Raw genomic sequence first — 21821 nt, forward strand, 5'->3', positions numbered from 1 at the left:
ATCTTTTACCATCAACAGCGTAATAGGTTTGTAAATTTTCTACAAATAATTTCCCGAGCTGCTTTCGGATATACATAAGCCACTACTTCCTTCAACAAAAGTATGAGCTAGTCCTATCGTATGGTAGGAGACACGACGCTAATTAAAAATAATTATTTAGTGTTATTAAACATCCTACAAACACTTTTAAACAGTTTAATTTGTTTATTTACCTTCACTAGTAACATTCGTCGTTGTTAAACGTGTTTCGCCATTTTTCAACATCCCATGAGGATGTTGTTGTCAGTGTACGACGTGAACGTGTGGCGCAGTGTTTTACTTGGAGTTCAAACGTCAAATGTGTACTTCTGCTTGCCGTACAAGTTTAACGTTTGAACTTCGGCCGCAACCTCTATTAACTGCTTTTAGGGAAAAATTTTGAATTGAAATAACGTGACTTCCGGTTTGGACCGGAAGTTCGTGTATAGTCAATAGGGTTTCCTGCCCCTAAGGTTTTCATATCTGGTCTCGGAATTCATCTATCTAATTTCTTTCTCGAAATTAAGGAAAGACAGTGGGGAATTTATACGTCTACAATTTTTTTCAAATTGCATCCCAAAAAGCTTGTATAATAACCATTATCATAAAATACCTAATACAATGTAAATGCTGCGTAATTTAAATTATACGGGAAGATGTGCAAATACTAATGCCATTTTACTAATATATGAAGTACTTGAGCATCCACGGATTTTGGCATCCTATTCACATTCTACATAGAAATTTCTCTTGTAGACATGGGTGTTATGGTTTTTGTTCACATTTGCGTTTTAATACTAAATACAAATTTTAATCAAATGTATTATCACAGACGTTGGAACAGGAACCAGAGGGCAGGCAACCTATTTTTATAACCTGGTATATGTCACATCACAAACGTTTTCACTGTTTACTTTCAGCCAAATCGTAGCATAGTGAATAAATGAAGTGATTTATAGGACATACTGTATACTAATAATGATTCCTAAAAATATATTTACTCAATACTTTTTAAAAATTCCTAAAAAATACTGGTATAAATAAAAAACCCAGGATTTCATGGCAATTAAATAAAAGACTTTCAATAATTAAAATCAAAGCTATCAAATAATTTGAATATTAGGTATCACTTTGCTTATTATAAAATTTAAATTAATCTTCATAAAGCAACCCTATAATGGATTAAATACACTTAAATGTTTACAGATCAAAATACAACTTCTAATGATAATTATCATTAGGTAAAAATGCCAAAATTATCTCCAGTTTGAATTAATTTAAAATTACAATACATATTTTTTAAAATGTATTTTACTCAATTAAAAATTCCTGTAATTAAGTATTACAATTATTTAAATACTTATAATAAATACATCATAATATTAAACATAACATTTATTGCATAAAATCTTACTGTTAAAAGTTTAGCTGCACAGATTTCATGCACATGTACACAGGATTTTATATTAAAATATGAAATTAAATTATATAATTACATTAAAAACATGTAAAATATTTTTGTGTTTTAAAAATTGCACTTGATATGTATATGATAGCGAAACTCCAAATCATATATACTGTATATACATTGCAATGTAATCATCTAATTTTACTTGTCAGCATAGATAAAGGAAGATTTTCTAAGTACAGACTTCTTACGAGTACGGCATAACTGTTCGGCGTGAACTTCCCGACTATAAGAGTCTACGGTTTCCAAATTGAAGGGTGAGGTCTTATGGGTGGAAGAATCTATAATATTGTCTTCTAATGAAACTGACTGAGAGTAGTCCATTACTTCAAATTCTGAATGAGAAGAGGAACACATGTCATAGTCTGAGTCCCACTGCAGATTACTATTTAATTCTTTTTCGTCATCTGTCATACTAATGGTATTGTTATCCTCAGATATATTAAATATTTCTGTAACTTTAACATTCTTGTCATCTTTATAGAAAAAGGCCATTACTGCCTCGTTGCTATTTGTCACTTCTAGTGCTTGTTCAAAAGAATCTGCATTTTCGGGTTCTATATACTCGATATAATCCTTTTCCCAATCCAGTACTTTACTTGCTATTTCAAATGGATTGGATTCTGTGCTGTTATTTTGTAAATTCTTGAAAGCATCAATGACCGTTTTCTTCTTCTTTTCAGTGATGACATTAGGTTCAGCCCAGTTGACAGTAAATCCAAATTTCATGTTTTTCATCACCCTCTCGGGCATAATCTCAACCATGGATTTTCTTCGTAGCGGTTGCTGGCAAGGAGTATTTCCAAATCCAGCATAAGACATTCGTTTCTGCCTGGCAGATTTGTTTCTTTCGGTCCAAGATAATTCCTTATTTCCGGTAGACTCGGCCAGATTATCAAATTCTGGTAAAATGGAAGACATATCTTTGTTCGCATAATCAAATTCAGTAATAGCCAATTGACAGGAGAGAACCTGAAAATACAAAATAATTAGTGTAAATTAAAATAAAATGTTAATTTTTAAAATATTTTAGAGATTTTTTAGTTTAAGAGTAAAAAACAAAATTAAATCATGATTGATCATTATATAAGTGTGATTATAATTTATACATTCTAAAATTTAATAAGTAACTGAAGCAATATTCAAATATAATCTATTCATTTAAATCATTAAAGATGATTAAATTATAAAAACAAATTTAACATTGACAACTTCTTCAAATTAAAAAATTTGAGAAAGTTATCAAAAGTTTTAGCCACTTTTTAAACAACTGAAAATGCTATTGTATGCTATGAATTCATAGCAACAAATCTATGCAATTAATGGATATGAAATAAAAAAAAATGACTTGCATGAAGATTTAAAAAAGTCTATTCTCAAAATGTAAAAAGATGTTTTTTCAGAATTTAAATACTTATGATCAACAGTTTCTAGTTATAGAAAATTTGATACATTACAATAATATGCAAAATAATTTTATAACATTGTATTTATAAATAATTTTCCTCAATGTTCTAAGCACTTTTTTGCTCCTTCTGTCTTGTGAGCACTAAGGTCTTTTTTCCTATACCCATTGAGGGCCAAACCAACAATGGGTGTGGATTGGAGAAACTGGGTAGTGAGGGATGGGGTCCAACATAACTAAGATAAACCATCCATGAAAAACTTGTAAAATTTTTCCAGAATTTGTCCAGATTTGATATTGCCAAAGTGGCTAATGCCTTTTAACTGCCTTGAAAATCCAGCAGTAAGTCTGAGTATTTAAAATAAATACTATAAAATTAATCTTCTCAGTTGTTAAACCACTTGTATCCACCACATAAATTTATAAAAAGTTTCAAAGAAGCCAGAAAATGCCAAGATTGGTAATTGAAGTAAAAATGAAACTTAACATTACAGAAAAAGTTTCAATATTTCACATAAAAATGATCAAATATTGTTTTAGGCTTTTCCTATTTCATAAAACATCTGGAAAATGAAGAAATAATTACAATGAAATTTTACAAGTCACTCAAATCTTTTAAAAATTTCTAAATTATTATTTAGTAATTCCATGTTTCACTTTATCTAAAATTCATTTTGTCTAATCTTCAGTTTAATATAATGATCAATATTTCATAAATTACCTTTCTCATAACAATAAACATATGCACAACCTATTCATGGTTATAAATAGTAAGAATGCTGGACTTGTTTGCATTTGAAACAAAACTAATTTATAACAAATAACATATTCTACTTGAGTTATGATTTCTAAAAAGAAATTGGCTCAATCACTAACAGGTGTCTCCATAAATTCCTGAAATTATTACTCCTCCAAAAAATTGGAGGCAATAAATTTACATGCAACCAGCATTCACAAACAATTACCATTTAGCAGGTCCCTCCCTTTGCAGCATACTCATTGGCCTACACATCAATGTGACATAGGCATGGTAAAGATCTTGTGGAATGTTGATCCATGCTTCCTGAAGAACTATTTTCAGCTGATCATTTGTTTGGGCTTGTGTTTTCATACCTCTTTCTTGAGGATATGCCAAAGGTCTTCGATTGGGTTCAGATCAAGAGAATTTGGAACCCAGTCCAAGACTTGGATTCGATTTTGGAAAAACCAAGCATTAGAAGGGTACACAGTGTGTGGCTTGGTAAGATATTGCTGGAAGATTGCATCTTCCTGTGACCAAAGATGGACTACAAAATGCAATAAATGATAACGCAAAATTGCCTGGTAGCATTCCACATTGACAATTCCATCATTCAGAAACAAATCATCAATGCTAGAATACTAAAACACTCCCCACACTCAAACTATGCTTGGGAACTTGACCTCCTGCTTCACACAGTTTTAGGTGAGTTAATCATCTACCAGCCAAATGAACATGTCCAATATTTCCATACACGACTGGAAAAGATCACTCATCATACCAAATTACCCCCAGTCACTGAGATAATCCAAGACAGGAGGTCCCTAGCCCATATGTGCAAACCACTTCTTTTACTGAACTGGCATCAAAATAGGCTTTTGCTTACTCTTGTATGAATTGTATGCAATGTCACATAATCTGTTGCCAGCAATTCATTGAGATACAGGTCAGCCTATTTGTTCACTCCACAGTTTTTGGTATATTCATGGAAGCTTCCATGAATGTACCAAATTGATATTTTATGACAAGCCAATGGAAAATTCAATCTTTCCTGACAGCAATCAGTGGTGATCTGCTATTACTGCATCCAGATGCAGGTAGAACCAGTTAATGTCTGAGAAAAATTCTGACTGTAGACTGATTTAAATACAATTCTTAATCAATCAGCTGTATAGTTGTTTCTGGAGGATCTTATAGTATATTTGCAATCATAGTTTTTGTCTTGCCATTTTTACATTTTAAACAAAGACTACACAAAATTTTATATTTCATTTATTTGCACATTGCCAACTGAGCAATAAACAAAGCAGCAAAATATTTGCATGTCCAGCTGAGGAATGTCTGGCAAATGTTGTTTGTGTGTACCTTTATTGCCTCCAATTTTTTGGAAGAGTAATGCTTTCAGGCATGTAATGCACAATTGTTACAGTGATTGAGCCAATTTTTTTGAAACCATAGCTCAAATACAGTACTTTATTTGTTAAACAAATTTTGTTTCAAAATAAACAAGTCCAATTTTTTTACTGTTTTGTAATAACCACAAATGGGGTTCATGTATATTTATTGCCATGGGAAAAGTACTTAAAATATGACTGATCACAATTATCAAGTAAAGAATATGATCATAGAACTATATGTAATGTTTAAACTAGTTAATTAATTAGCTTTAACTTTAGTTAAAGTTAATTAAAAAAATTCAACATATAATATAAATATACTTGAAATAAATCAACAATTAACACTTACTTTGCACTGTATTGATGCCTTTTGCTATCAAATTTGTTCAACAATCCTTTTGCTAATGATATAAATCCATGAAAACTATTTTTCATTTCAGCTTGTATAAATGGTAATAATTTCCATACTCTATAAGGAAATAAAGTGTAATATTAAATATTAACTATTTACAATAGACTTGAATACTGATTCTTAACTATTGAAATATGTGATTAAATTGTAAATAAATATTTAATTTTGAGATTACTGATACAAAGGCACAAAAATCTAAATTCATTTTTTTGTTAAAACTGTATCAAGTACATTGGAAAATCATATTTTATATAATAAATTTTTTACAGAAGAAATAGAATGAATTTATAAAATTTAGATATATATATTTTTAAAAATTTAAATCTGACTATTTTACCATCTCCCATTCATAAAATCAGAAATTTTATTAAATTTCATAAAACTTTTATTAGTAAAATTAAAAATAAAGTTGTAGAAACTGACTTAATTTTAAGTTTGTTTTCAAAAAAATATTCTTATTAACTTTCCTGTTAACTATCAGCCGTATCTATAATATAATCAAGGCCAATTTTAATTATATAATATAATATAATTATAATATAATCAAGGTCAATTAAAGGCATCTATAATATAATCAAGGTAATATTGAAGTTTAAAAAACAAAATTTGACTGTTGTTGGCCTTGATTTTAAAATTAAATTTTTAACTCCTTCATATTGAAAAATGTACTTTAACATTAATTATCTGAATAAAATGCTAATGCTCAATAAAATATTCAAACAAAAATGTATGAATATGTACACAAAAATATTTACAGATTCATTCTTCAATGTATAAAACTGAATCTAATATTCTTAATCAAAAAAGGTTTTCTTAATTCTATGTAGAAGTATATTTGTAACATTAATTATAATATAATAATTTTGATTTTATTAAAATTTTAAATTTAAAATCTTAAAATGTAAAAGTATAACTATAAATATAATATTGTATTGGGACAGTTCATAAAGATCTGCAAGTGTATTCATCTTTGGTAATAATTTTGAAACAGTTAAATTACAGATCTTTCTTCAGTAATTTAACTGAGTCTCAATCATTAAAGGAGAAGAAATTTTGATATAAGAAAAACAATGAAATGATGTCTATTAATAGCATATCTAGAGGGCATCAAACAGAAAAGTACAAAATTATCAATTGTCTGAGATCATTTCAAAACAAGCTAAACATGTTTCATAACCTTGAAATGCAAAATTATTGTTCTAAAAATAGTTTGTATATTATAAAAACACAGAATATTTTTAGAACAATCAGAATACAGAATATCAAATGATAAAAACTTTACAAGTATTAGGCATTGCAAATTGATGATATAGGGAAAAAATTACATTACATGAAACTAACCCCATTTACTTAAAAAACATCATTTTAATCCATTAAAATAAAATAAATAACATTGCTAATAAAAAAGTTGTAAAAATTGATAACTCTAAAGGACCTCAGTATTAATCTACTAGTATTAAAAATGAATTCAATATATATTTTGATTTAACAACACAGAGGATATTACAAAATTTAAATTTATATTTAAATTATTTTGATAATTATTAATTTTTAAATATTTTTAAAATATATAATGTGCAGTTCAATAAGAATCAATCACAATCATAATTTTTCTTTTGTACATTAAATAAATTATATTTTAACTATTTTGTTTGAAATATATACTAATTCTATTTGATTAACTAAAAAATGTGTTAATAATGACTTATGACAAAGATAACTATAACACAAAAGAAATGAAAAATGAACAAAAATTTCTAGAGCTATTATTTTTAAAATAAACCCTGGATCCATAAAAATTTAATTTATGAAAAGATGTTAACAGTAAAAATGTTTTTCATGGTAAAATTTGTAAAATGATCTTTTCTAATTTTATTCTAAATTATAAAAATTTTCTAAATTTGCTTTTAAAATTTGCATTGAAGGATGAAGTTCCTCAATGTTGTTGTTTGTAGTTCATAAAACAGGTTAAAAACAAAAATGGCTAGATTTTCTTTAACAGTTTTTTAGATTTCTTGAACAGTTTAGTTTAGAGATACTAACTTTGTGTCTGTGGTCAGTAATCTAATTATCATAATTAAAAACAACTTATTAAATAGGTAAAATTTAAAATGAAAAATTTGTTTGATTTAGTCAAACTCCATTTATATGTTTTTCATGGAAATTAAGAAAACTCTCATATAACTGAGAAAAATGTATAAATGAAACTACTTTTGCTTCAAGAATGACTTTAAAAGTCATAAGTATAGTGCAGCACAAATGAATTTGTACATAATACTGCACTTCTTAACAAAAAAGTTTCAATTTACTATATGCATAATAGATTTGAACATGTAAAAGGAAAATTAAAACTGTGTGAAATTAGGTCATACTTTTAAAAAATTAATCAAACTGTTTCTTTTTTCAATGGACTTGTCCCATACTGGTATGTGACATTAGTTATCTCTTCCTGTTTAAACTCCAGTCACATGAAAGAATGAACAGTCATTCTAAAGCTTAGCTTGCACTGATAGCAAACAGTGAAAATGAATGAAAAACTGGAAAATGATTTTCATTCACATAGTGAAATTGGCTTACACTACAAATTATGAAAAAGTTAAAATTTTTAATGTGTTGGACCAACAGAGCTATTTGCTAAATGGAAAAATTCATCAGAAACATCATCACATGTTAAGTACATGATATGATTTATTCTGCTTTTTGCATTTGCTGGCAATTTTCTGTCAGTGGTAGAAGTGAATATATTATTAAAAACGTGAAAAAGTGAATTATCATTTAAAATTTTTCCATTTCAAAATAAAAAATACATAAATGAGAAGAAAAGTGCTGTAGGACACTGAAAAATATGACATATAAGTGCAGTCATTTAAATGAAAAATGTGTAATTGAAGTGCTTTACAATGGAGAAAGCACCATACAGAAAATACTTAACATAACTGCAAAAAACATACAACTGAGAAACAAATAAATGGGGTTCAACTATCAATATATATGCTAATAGTCTTTAGAATGATATCAGAAATGACAAATAACTTGTATATCAATGTAAAAATGCTTTGTGCATTTCATTACAAATTATAATGTAAGTTTATAAAGTTTGAAAAAACAATTTGCTTACTTCCAGGCAACAGAAAAAGTAAGTTCAAATGGCAGAACATAAGGAAGAACAAGGAATGGTAATATTTTTATTGGATGATGCCTAAAGAGATAATTGATAATGCCTTTGTTTACTTTATCAGAAGCTTCTTGAATTGCTAAAACAAAAAAAAAAAAATCATTATTACATAAAGTTTGCAATTATTCACATCAAATATATGAAAAAATATAAGTTAATTACCTTTAACTACAGCTTCAGGTAAACTATCTAATAGTGCCATTTGACGTCTATACCTGCAGTCAATACAATCATCATCAGGATGTTCATTTCTAATTTCAGTTTCTTTAGTCTCAACCTGTACTTTACTTTCTGCTATACCAAAACTAGACTGAACTGCTAGACACCTTGTGCATGATATTATGTCTGAAAATTAAATATAAATAAAGTTTATTATTTTATAATAGCAATAAACTATAATTATTCATTGGTTACCCAATATTGAATATATATTACTATGTTAAAGTGACAAGATTATTTCCCTTTCAGTTTATTTATTAACTATGTAAAAATAAAAATAGCAAACTATCAAAATGTAACTTTAATTTAATCATTATAATTTAGGTATTATTACTATGATGGTGTTTATGTGCAGTGTATTCTATACAGCATATATACTAATGTCTTATGCTATGCTGAACCAAAGGCAACAGAACAAAAAAATGTTTTGTTTATATGCTGTCTGTGTTTAAGAATTTCCTGTGTAGCATGTGTTATGGCAGTCTTCTGTAGTGTGATGTTATAAAGCTCTCATGTTTCTAGACTGTTTTGTAGTGTATGTGGTAGGACACCTTTGCAACAAAGGCTTGGCACAATAAATACCTTATTATTTTTATATATTATATCAAAATATTGTAATATTATATTAAAATAACAAAATGTAATACAATTTTTCTTCATACTTCATTTTTTTTTGTTTTGTTTTGTTCATTACTTTTTAGTCTACATTTTTTTATAAATGATATAAAGCAGTGATGTCAAAACTTTTCAATTAGCAAGCAAAATTATACATAAGTTGTACATACACTAAAAGTAAGTTATTTCTAACATTTATAAGTAATGTGTACAAAACATATACAATGGCTGGATTTGGCTATGGGACCATAGTTTGGTCACCACTGATGTAAATTTACATTTTTCAATTCTTTTCTAAGTACACATTTTTTTTATTCCATTTTAAACTCTCAACGAATAATTGAGTATTTAAGCATATTGAATATTTATAAGAAACTCACTAACAATGAACAAATTACTTGTTAATTTAGAACATTTATAGTTTTAAGAAATAATTTTTAATTAAATCAGAATGCACCTTGTAACTCCAGCAGTATATTTAATATACTGCTGGAGTTACAGGGTGCATTGTTTCTTTTGCTTATTTCTCCAGTTAGATCTAACTTACTTAATAAATCAGAAACATAATTAATAGATTAAAAACAAAAAATGTTTTTGAAATATGATAAACTGATGAGAAATTATCGAGACAAATAAAAATTCTAATATTTTTGTTCTAATTATTATTGTCTTAATAAAAATCAAATTTTATTGATTACATTTTCATTGTAATTTAATTATTTTCTTAATAATTTAACTACTTACTATTTCTTTGAAGAAATTTTAAAGCATCATCAAATCCTTGTTGACATATCTGACTCAATATTTCAGGATGTGGAGGAAATAAGGTACTTGCAAATCTATACAAATTACCAGCTGAAATCTAAAAAAGTTTAATAAAATATTTATTAAATGGTTAAATAAATATTTGTTATAAAACAAATTAATACTTAGTATTTTATTTTTAGTTTTTTGATAAAACTAAATCTAAATTTTATTTTTCATGTATTGTAATATTAGTATTAGTGATTAGTATCATCACATTTTGCTTTAAGCAATTGTTTAATTCCATATACTAAAATTAAAATTAATTATATACACATTTTAAACCATAACAATATAGTATTTTACATTAACATCTTTAAAAAACTTAAATTCTTTATATTTAATTTAAAAAAACTGGCTACATAAAAATTTTTAATAATTTTTTTTTACATTTAAAATAAAGTATTTCAATTCTTAAACTAAATAATGTTTTGTTTATATTTCATATCAACAACTTTTAACAATAAAACTACATTATTATCTGACAATACAAAAATGCCAAAAACAAAATCTGAAAAAAGTAAAGTAGTATTTAGATGAATAGTAAGTCAAACTCTAGGCCAAATGTTGTAATATAATAATAAATAATGTAAACATGTCGTCAGATGGCATTAAAATCCTTTCTTATAACACAAGTACTTTCAATGATACAAAATTGTCATAATCAGACTAATGAATATCTCAAATTTTGCTGTAAATTTTAAAATTCTCAGCATTTTGTTATATAAGATTTTGTTGTAAAAATACTTGTTATAAAAAAAATTTTTTAACACCATGTTTACTTCATTTATTATTGGGCTGCAATTTAAAAATTTGTAGAGCTATAAATTCCCACTATTGTCTGTCTATCCATCCATCTGTCAGTCTTTCCTTAATCTTGAGAAAGGAGTTAGTTAGATAAAGGATGAGACCAGATATGGAAAGCTTAGGTGCAAGAGGCCTCGAATAACCATATATGAACTTCTGGTTTGTACCAGAAGTCATGTTATTTCAATTCAAACATTTTCTCATGAAAGGTGTTAGACAGATGACTGGCACAACTCTATTGTTAAAGGAAAAATACAATGCACAGGGGCAAGCCACTACTAATTTGAGATGGAGAGCATATATTTTAAATTAAATAAATTAAAAATATGATTAAATAATAATAAAATGATTGATTAAAAATTACAGCCTGACATTGTGAAGATGTCACAATAAATATTTGCTTGTTATAAAATAGTATTTTCTTCAAATTAAAAATTTCATCAGAATTTTTTAACTTAAAACAAACAAACTTCTATTTATCTGCATAAATCAAACTTAATGTGATTATTGATACATCAACCATATTCAAGCATCTCAAAATTAAAATCAACAACAGTATGCAATGTCTTTTTTATACAAAAGGAATAATATTAATATTGTTATTTTCATACATATTTGCTGATATATATAGTTTAGGATTTCAAAAATAACTAAAAGTTACTATATTGAATGATAATCAAGACAGTTAAAGATGAATCTTGAATCACTGTATCATGAATATGAATCAAACATACTGCAAAGTAATTTTTGATGAAAGATAAGATCTCTTGCCTAATAAAATTCCAATTACTTGACAAATGATCTGAATAAATGTTTTGAAAGATTATATCCAATTACAAAGAAACTTGATTATCCAAAATATTTAAAAAAAAAAAAAAAATGCGTAGAGATGTACTGTATTCTATACGTTCTATTTTTATTCTGTATTATACTCTGCGCTATAATAGTACAAGAGACCAAATAGTACATAAAGACCCAACTCTCCGTATAACAGGAAATTACTACAACAAATAGTGATTGTAGCACCACAAAATTATAGCAACATTATAAATTAGATTTTGAGTAAATTAATTTACTTTCAAATACAACAATATTTGCATTACAGTATTTATACTTCATGAAAATTTAAATGTACAATGCTTGATGTACCTGAAACTTGAAACAAATGAGTTTCTGGATTATTCGAAATTTCATTTATCCAAAAGACTCTGGTCCATCAAGTTCAGATATTCAACTTTCCATTGTAATTACCGTATATTTCTGCGGATAAGACGACCTTCAGATAAAACAAGGTATAAATTTTCGGCAAAGTTTTATAGTTTTAGCATATATCTGTCCTATAAGACGACCCCCAAACTATCAATGGCCTATGAATTTAGTTTAGATCAGCGATCATCATCTGGATAATGATACTGTATAGTGTATACAGAATTATGACCTATTCATAATTTTTCGAATGAACAAATTTTATTTTCTGCCTTACTTTCTTGCAAATATTTGCACTGATTCGGGCATTCAGGCACCTTGACTATTCACAAAAACGTCATATGGGTTATTTTATTTTGTGGACATGTCCTAGTCTCTACTAGTAAATAATTATGGTTTGTCTGTTTTTTTATAATGGTTTTTATTTATATAAATTTCAATCTAATTGTTTTGTATCTGTCCTATAAGACGACCCCGGATTTTGGGGGCCTTTTTTTATGATTCAACTATAGTCTTATCCGCAGAAATATATGGTAGTTTTGTTTAAACAATCTTTTTTAGCAATTTTTTATTTTAAATATATAAAATATAGAATCTGAATATTTTTCTCCTCTTAAAAAAGAAAACATTTAAACAAAATTAATATTAAAGTCTCTAAATCTAATATTTAATCTTTTAAATTTTATTTAAGTCCAAATCTAAATGTTAGTTGCTTATATAAAAAATCATTATAACTTACAGCAATACTGGTATTGGACACGTGAAACTGAAGTACATTAAATGATGTGTCTTCAGGGCAAATATCACTCTCTCCAGCAAATGGAGAAACAGTTATTGTATTTTCATCTAAAATAGGTTGATTGTTACTGAAACCTCCATCTATGTAAGACTAGAAATAAAAAAAATTAAAAACAGATTTTTATAAATGTAACCAGCTATACATTTTATCATAAAATAGTTTAATAATAATAATAATGTCTTTTAAAAAATTTTTAGTATTGAAAAAGATAATAAATTTAACAGCCAATAGTAACAACTCAAGCACACATTATTTAAATTAAAAAACTTACAAAAAGACTAAAGGCAGAAACCACGTTTTATTTTTTTCCATTAAATGTTTTATTTTTTAAACAAGTCTTGTGTAGTTATTAAATTTATTTGAATGGGTATTTTGTATATTGTTGGCATTTGAAATAAATATCCATTAAGCATATGATTTTATTTTGTTTGAGAATAATGGCTGTGATATCTGGTTTATTGTCATGGACTGTTTTGTTTTACCTGTAATTAAAAACTACCATAATTATTATAAAATACACATGCTAATTTGCATGATAAGATATGTTTATTTGTATGTATGTGCAAGATTTAATATAGTTTACATTTGTTATTTGATGTTTGATCTGCATTAATACTACATTTACACAACAAACAGGAATATATGGTAATATGGCACCTTGAAGAAAGAGTGGATTTTGCACCCTATGTCAAGTTCCTCCTCCCAAATAAAAATTCCAGAGGTACAGAGATACAGGTTAAAACATTTTATTGATAGTAACTTTTACAGAAACCTCCTCCTATTTAGATTTAAGATAATTGCATTTTCATTGCTTTCATTTGACTAGCACACATCTTCTCAAGAATGTTTTTTTTTTCTTCTTTTTATAATTTCTGTATTTTACAATTTATTTTTAACATTTTCTATTATTTTTTGTTTTATTTTTTTTCTTTATTTTTGATGCCCCTACACCTTCAGCATCTCACCTTGGGCCATGTGCCCCATTTGTCCCATTAAAAGGCTGACCCTGATGACAAAAAAGATAATCAAGATAAGATTTATCCCAACAATAAAAATCAAGACACTGTGCATAAGAAATTTGAGTTAATTTAGATTGGCACAATGTTATTCTTCTAGTTATTAATTCCAGAAGAGGGCACAAGTAATACATCTACTAGGATAGATATGAAAATTCTGCAATTAGATGTTTTGCAGTTATAATTGCTGGCATTAATTAAACAATGACATGAATGTCTTCAGTAATATCATAAAAGATCTTTTACATTTTTTGCACTTTTTAAAAATTTACTGTAAAATTTAGCTTATTTGATCAAGGTTCACATAAATGAGTTTCCCAAACTTCTATTAATAAACTTCTTTCTCATTCCAATATCTGTTTTCACTTATCTTTTATATATAGTAAAATAATATTTTACATATTACTTATAATCAAGTTGTTTTGAATGAAATGAGATAAAATTACGGAAAATCAAAAAACAATGCATATACAAAACAAAATGATATGATGTAATGCCACTAACCTACTTAAAGGTTAATTCCATTGCAGAAATGGTGCTAAAATAACCCAGTTGTTAGAAAAGAGATTAGGATTAGCTAACTCAGTTCCATTCACAGGCTTTGTTAGGATTAACTTTCATCATGTAACTGTAGTATAAGGACTTGCATCCTGATGTAATATGTTATATTGCTTCAGGTATTTGTGACATTTTCCTCATATTAAAATATAAATTTACATGAAAAATTATAGAAAATACATGTCATATGTTTAAGACCTGATTTTGTATAACAATTATAAACCAATAATTCTCCAAAACAGATATCCCTAAGACAACCAGTAATTTGACCCATTTTGCCAGAGATGGGCAAATACTATCCACAAACACTTAAATACTCTAATACTAGAAAATACTCAAGATTTGAGATCTCTAATATTGCATAAAAAAAAAAAAAAAAATTCGAAAATTAAGAACCACCTCCAATATTTCATCAAATGTACAGTCATAGTGGCAGAAATACCTAAAGGGGGCTAACCCAAAAATTAAAAATATTTGAATAATCTTTTATTAACACATACATGACAAACTGAATTGCAGATGGTCTGATAAACTGTATTTGTCATCATAAGTGTTTTTAAAAAGCAATACTTTGAAGTTTGAACAATTGTTAAATTTACATTAAATTACAAATACAAATTTACATAATACAAATAAATTTAGTAAATTGTTTGTATTTTTTAAATTGTTTATTTTAATTAAGTTCACTAAGTATTCAAACATTCAAAATCTGGTTAATATTCAAATTTGGGAAAAGTGACGTTTGCCCATCTTTAGTTTTGCAAAATCCTAATTAAGGCTTCTAAATCAAGGGTGGCAAACCTATGCTAAGCAACATATATGATTTTGGTTTATAACCTTGTCTTTATCAATTATCTTTTCGGTTTTTCATCATACATCCTTTTTCAATCATTTTTTTTTTACATTGACTCTAATTAAAGCATATTCATTTCATTTATTTAAATATCATTATTTGAAATCTGAAACTTTGGGCATGCATAAACATTTTAAAGATAAGTATGCTTACTATATGACACATGGACTCAAAAAAGATCGCTATCCTTGTTCTAGACCAATAAATGATCAGCAGTTTAACGCATAAAAAACAGTATATTGTTTCTGTCTAGAACAGATCTTGCTTATGTATTTGCAATATTTTTTGTTTTCCTAGAACTCTTATTATAAACAGGTATGGACATTGCAAAAGTTTATTATGTCAATAACGCCCTATCTTCCTCTATACAAAAACCCAATCTTTCTTTGACTGATGATTATGATAATGATAAAAAAAATTAAACATATATTTTTAAGGAACATTTATATTATCAAAAAATGAATGCTATTAATCTTTCAACTTACCACTCCACGTATTGTTGGGGGCATAAAACCAGAATAGAGAGGAATGAAACAAGTACAGAGCAATGCCTTTAAAATAAAACAAACAATAATTTAAAAAATTTAAAATAAAATTCCAATTAATAGATTATCTAAATTTTATTTTACTTGAATAAGCTCGTCTCTGCTGTCAAATTCTGATAACAATAAATTCTTTCCATCATTGCAGCGAGTAAGTGAAACATGAAGACGACCAGTACATCTGAGATGAGCATCTTCTGGTAACAATCTAATTAATCCTTCATACAAGATTTTATTGAGATCAAATCGTGGATGTAACGGACCGAGAACACGAGCTCTTGCTTCACCTGCAATTCTTAAGACATCGCTTGTACTCTCACCTATAAAAAGATAATTTTTTTCACATTTAACTCTTATTCTATATGCACGTATTTCAATATTAAGCATAAAATGATAAATTGAATTAAATTAATATTTATCAAATAAGTAATTTAAATGAATAAATTACCTTTATAATGTGAAATAATTATTTCAAAAATAATACATAAATTAATCAAGTTATATTTATAAAAAACTTTCAAAAGTGAAAAATATGAACAGACTATAAATAGGAAGAGAAATCTTAATAAAATCTAAATGCTATGAAATCTTAAAATGGCATGTTTATATAATTTATTAGAAGAGAGACTATCTAAAAAGGTCATATGTAAAAAGATATTTGAAATTTTAAGAATGAATTTTCATTTGAATGAAATCATCATGGTACTATATAGAATGAAATTTGAAAACTAAACTATTTTTCTAATAATATAAATTATATATAGTGTGGTGATGAGCATTTTTTAAAATAACATCACAGAGTTAGTTAATAACAGTTTCCAATTTAATACTTTAGATTTCAAAATAAATAAAATTCAGCATGAGATAAACAATAAATAAATAACTGAAACCTTGAAAATACCATCATTTTCACTTTAAGGCTTCTACAACTATCAAATAAAAAATGTTTTAAAATGATTTGAATGATATTTTGCTACTTCCAATTTAACAACAAGTGAAAATAATTTCAAATTAAAAAAAACTAAATGAACACACAAATAAAATACAATAATTTGAATCAGTATGAGTCCTTCTACACAAAATAATTAGAATTAATTAAAATCTTTAAAAGTAATTCTGAATTAGTCAGCAAATCTTGTCAAAACAGATCCAAAATCAGTGACCTCCAAGATAATAAACATTTGATTACATATTTTCTATCTGCCAATCAGATAAATTCTGAAAGGCACTTTAATATTAATGATTAATAATTACATTAGCCATGCAAATAATTAACACAAATATGCTAAACATGTGCATATTTATAATAATAACTTTGTTTAAAACTTTATTGCTCAATGCACTAATAAAAATAAAGAATGTTACCATGTGTTCTCAAAAAATAAAAGAACATAATTATATTGTTATTATCTGTCATAGTACATATGAAAGTTCATTATTTGCATGATAATCATTTTTGATTATGGGAAGAACAATAGAATAATGATAATCATCTGTTCCACTTGTTAATCAAAAACATAAAACAACTGATATGATTCCATTATAAAGAAAAATTATCAAAATTATCTAAATCAATACTGTTGTATTTTGTCTTAATAAACAATTTCATAAAATGAAATTTTCAAATTTTTTTGGTTCATTTTAAAATGTTGGTGTGAATAAGCTTGTACAGTTTATCTATTACGTACTTATAAATCTGATAAACTTAGGTTAGCTTTATCTGGCCAAGTGCCAAAAAATTGTATTATGTAGATCAAAGCGATGGTCAGGTTTTTGAAACAATTTTATTTCATTTTTGAATATTGCAAAAAAACCTATTTCCTTACAAATGTCAAATATTGCATCTATTTTTGCAAATACGTAGTTTTATTTCGTCACTATTTCAATAGATACAATTACATAAAAAAGGAAGCTTCGACTAATAATTTTAGAGAAAAAAAATTATATTATTTATTTTTAGAAATAAAAATTCATTTATTTGATAAACTTAGAATTTATGAATATAAAAATCATTCAAATAAAAGATGAAAATCTTTATTAAATTAAGATTTTCTATACTGAAAATCTGAATGAATAATAACTGAAGAAAGCTCAAAAATATATTGAAAAGACAATATCTACTAGAAAACAGTTATAAAAGTGTTTAAATCTTGTTTTCAGCTTAAAACTCAATTGTTTTATTTAAATATTGCTACTCATTATCACAATAAATCACAGTAAAGTGAGTCAACAAGTTGATAGAATGAATGAGATTTCATTTTACTTGGTACTATACAAAAAGTTGTTATTAGCAGTACTATTATTTATAGCAAAATATAATTATAGAAATGGATATTTTCAAGAAACAGCTATTATATAATAGAATAAATACATATTAAATAATTACTTTTAATTATTATATCAAAAGCGTATAAAAACAACAATTGTAATATTCTATATCTACCCATATGATATTTATTAGAAATATATTATATTAATGTAATAAAATTATATTATGTTATTAATAAATTAAAAATAACTTGAAGGAAAAAATCACAAAAGTAATTAATTTAATCGGTTAAGTGTTGATTCTAATAAGCTAAGCAACATGTTTCATTTTATTTTATAGTTATTATTTTCTTTACAGGTTTTCCAAATTTGAAATAATTTCTCAATCAAAACCAAACATTTTTTTTAATTGTGATTTGTTTCTTTGAAAACAATATCTTGCTTAGCCTTTCAAATCATATTTTAGATGATATTTAACAAATAAAAAATAATGATATTTTAAATTGCATTTAATAAGATTTTTTGCTTTAGTAACGCTTTTATAAGAGTGACAGTTAAATTCTGTTAATATATTAACATACTAAATACATGATTATTCATTTTAAAGTAATATTTTTCAAATCAAAAAAACAATATAACAGCATTTTAAATATCACTTCTTTTTGAATTGGATTAAATATTTAATTTAAAGAAAAAAAAACGGGCTTTGATTTTTAAAATATCTGAATTTATAATACTGTATAAGGAGTCATTATCTGAATGTAAAGAAAATTTATCCAATTTAAATACAAATTATTACAAAGTTAAAAGGTTTTTTTCATGCCATTATATTTAGAGGATAATAAAATTTAATTTATTTCTTTATATAAATTACAGACTCAGATTTTATTTCACATTATATAATATACTGAAAAAGCTTTTTACTGAATTACCGTTGGAACAAAATCTTTAAATTAATGACAAAAATTTTGTTATAATTATTTTTATAATATTTAAATTTTACTTCAAAGTAAAGTAAGCATTTATGGTGACTGAACATAAAGAATTGTTTTTACTCAGCAACTGCTGGTACAACAGACCAGACTTCCTGTGAAAAATAGCCCTGGTTATAATACAATACAACTTTGTCTGACTTGTAGATAATTTTCATAATTTATGAGAGAAAAGTAATATATATGCAAAATTTATTTCACATGGAGAAATAATTTTTATTGTAAATTTTGAGAATTTTATATATATCATAGAGAAAAAAATTCATATGTTTAATCAAGCAAATAAATTTCTCAAATTTTCCTGATTAGAAAGTAAGTTATCCTAAAAATGTCATATATTTCTTAAAGAAAACAGCATTGACACTTATTTTAGTCGATATTAAATAAACCATTAAAAATAAAATGTTTTGTAGCAAATAGGAAATGTGTTGTTGTTGTTGTTCCTGGTAATTAAATACTTTTTATTTAAATATTATTAAATCACATTTAATGAACAAATATTTAAATATTTGTTCATTAAATGTGATTTTGCAATATTACATACTGAAATATGATTAAAAATAAAAACAAAACAACACTGAATTTTATATTATTAATTCTTCTTGAATATATCAATAAAATAAGAGCAATCAATTGCTTTAATTTGCCTTTTTCAAACATCTATAGAAAATTTAATAAATCAAGATGAATAACTAAATAATTTCTTTTACCTCGCATTCATTTATATTTGTACCAATAATACAAATTCATACTTTTTTGAAAAATTGAAAATATTTTTAATATTAGAAACAATATTTATAAATTTGACAAAGAATAATTTATAATTTCATTTCTATTAAAAGTTAAATATCATGATTATTTTTATTACTATACAGTAAGAGGAAAATGTAATATATAATGTAGCTTTACCATTACTGAAATTGAATTATTTTTATCCCTGTGAAAAATTTATTATTGTTCATAGAGTTAAAAAAAAAATTTAATATATTAAATGAATATATTAAAAACTGATTTCATTATTTCATCAATAAGACTAAATAGTTGATGATTAAATCTGATTAATGATATTGAATCACAAATAACTAAATTATCTATATTTCTAATATCTAATTCAATGTAATGTCTTTTCTATATAACAATTTGAACATTTTGTTTATTAATTAAATATATGCAAATTATCATTTTCTAGATAATATTCCATTTAATTTGCAATTGTTTATTTTAAAAACACCACAATTGTGTAATCTATGACTGCAGTAATCAATGTACTATATATTTTTAACAAATTAATTATTCACCACTGCCTTTTTCAATTCTTTTTTTGGTGTTTGAATACTCATTCAATAATATAAAGAATTTCTTTAAAAAATTAAAAATATTAAATTTAAAAGTACAATTTAATAAAATTAATTAATACAATATTTATAATTCCATGTTTATGTAGATTAAATTCATATAATATGAAATGGAAAAACACTAAATTTTGTGTTTTTATTTTAATATAACAATTTTTTGGCTTACATACATGGTTATACCTTTATTATTTAATTACTAATTTAATCTTATTTTTATAACAGTTTTTCTTTTTTACAAAAATTGTCTATCAGTCAAAATGTATTTTGGTTAAAGTTTCCTCTTCAGTTGATAGGAAAGTGGCTCTTATTTAGCTGTTATTAACAAGAAAACCCGGAAAACTTCCAGTTCATTAGTGAGGTGCAAACCCATGACCAACTATCAACGTTTAGTGGTTTTATCCACTTGGTCACTGGTGTGCATATTCAGTTTTTAAAATTATAAATATTAATTCTAACACTAATAATTTGATTTTAGTTATAGATGATATAAAACTGGTAATAATGAAAGTGATTTTTAATTTATTTCATAAATGAGCCAACAAACTTCTTAAATGTACAAAATTTAATATCTCCGTATTAATATCTTGCAAAATTTAAAAAGTAATAATTTTTAAAATTTCTTAGAGCCATTTATCTCATTATGATTCATCATAAGATGATTTTAAACTGAGATTATAGTCTTAACAATTCAGGTGACAATCATATAATTTACTAACAAAATAAAATAAAACAATAAAGTTAAAAATTAAAATTTTAATTAAAAAAATGGAATTTAATATCAAAAACAGTTTGTTCTTCCTTCTTATACTGATTTTTATATGATTTTAATAGTTCTAATAGTTTTGAAATGATTTGATTAATAAAAACCAATAAATTTTTAAAAATAAATTTAGATCATTTCAGAAAAGAAAATGTTAAATATACATTTATTTTTATTTGTTAAACAATTTGTTAAACAACAACAAAACAATTAATAAACAAATTTATTAATTAATTATTTTAAAACAAACTACTTTTGAATATTCCTAAATTTAAATCTGTCTAATGCCATGAAGTTTTATTTTAGAATATGAAATGAAAAAAATCTAAGGAAAAAAAGGAAAAGAAGAGAATAATAATTTAAAATTTGTTAAATTTAATTATTATTAATTTAAAAATGATTTCTTTAATATT

General features: G+C 25.3%; 2 protein-coding genes across 2 annotated transcripts in view; both read right to left on the reverse strand.

The window, feature by feature from the left end:
* Positions 1 to 1395: 1395 nt before the first annotated feature.
* LOC136977971 (patatin-like phospholipase domain-containing protein 2) overlaps positions 1396 to 21821 on the reverse strand; it is a 29045-nt gene continuing 8619 nt past the window's right edge. The window contains exons 2-9 of the mRNA XM_067273587.1: positions 16121 to 16353; positions 15977 to 16042; positions 13005 to 13154; positions 10193 to 10310; positions 8777 to 8959; positions 8558 to 8693; positions 5377 to 5496; positions 1396 to 2468 (exon numbers count right to left, since the gene is read on the reverse strand). Of these exons, the coding sequence (XP_067129688.1) occupies positions 1628 to 2468; positions 5377 to 5496; positions 8558 to 8693; positions 8777 to 8959; positions 10193 to 10310; positions 13005 to 13154; positions 15977 to 16042; positions 16121 to 16353 (1847 nt within the window). The 3' untranslated portion in view covers positions 1396 to 1627. The remainder of the gene's footprint in view (positions 2469 to 5376; positions 5497 to 8557; positions 8694 to 8776; positions 8960 to 10192; positions 10311 to 13004; positions 13155 to 15976; positions 16043 to 16120; positions 16354 to 21821) is intronic.
* Tfb1 (transcription factor B1) overlaps positions 15348 to 21821 on the reverse strand; it is a 106251-nt gene continuing 99777 nt past the window's right edge. Inside the window, exon 15 of the mRNA XM_067273653.1 lies at positions 15348 to 15357. The gene's annotated coding sequence lies outside the window, so the exon portion shown is untranslated. The remainder of the gene's footprint in view (positions 15358 to 21821) is intronic.

The sequence above is a fragment of the Centruroides vittatus genome, unplaced genomic scaffold, assembly GCF_030686945.1.
Source record: "Centruroides vittatus isolate TY-2023 unplaced genomic scaffold, ASM3068694v2 contig_484, whole genome shotgun sequence".
NCBI lineage: Eukaryota > Metazoa > Arthropoda > Arachnida > Scorpiones > Buthidae > Centruroides > Centruroides vittatus.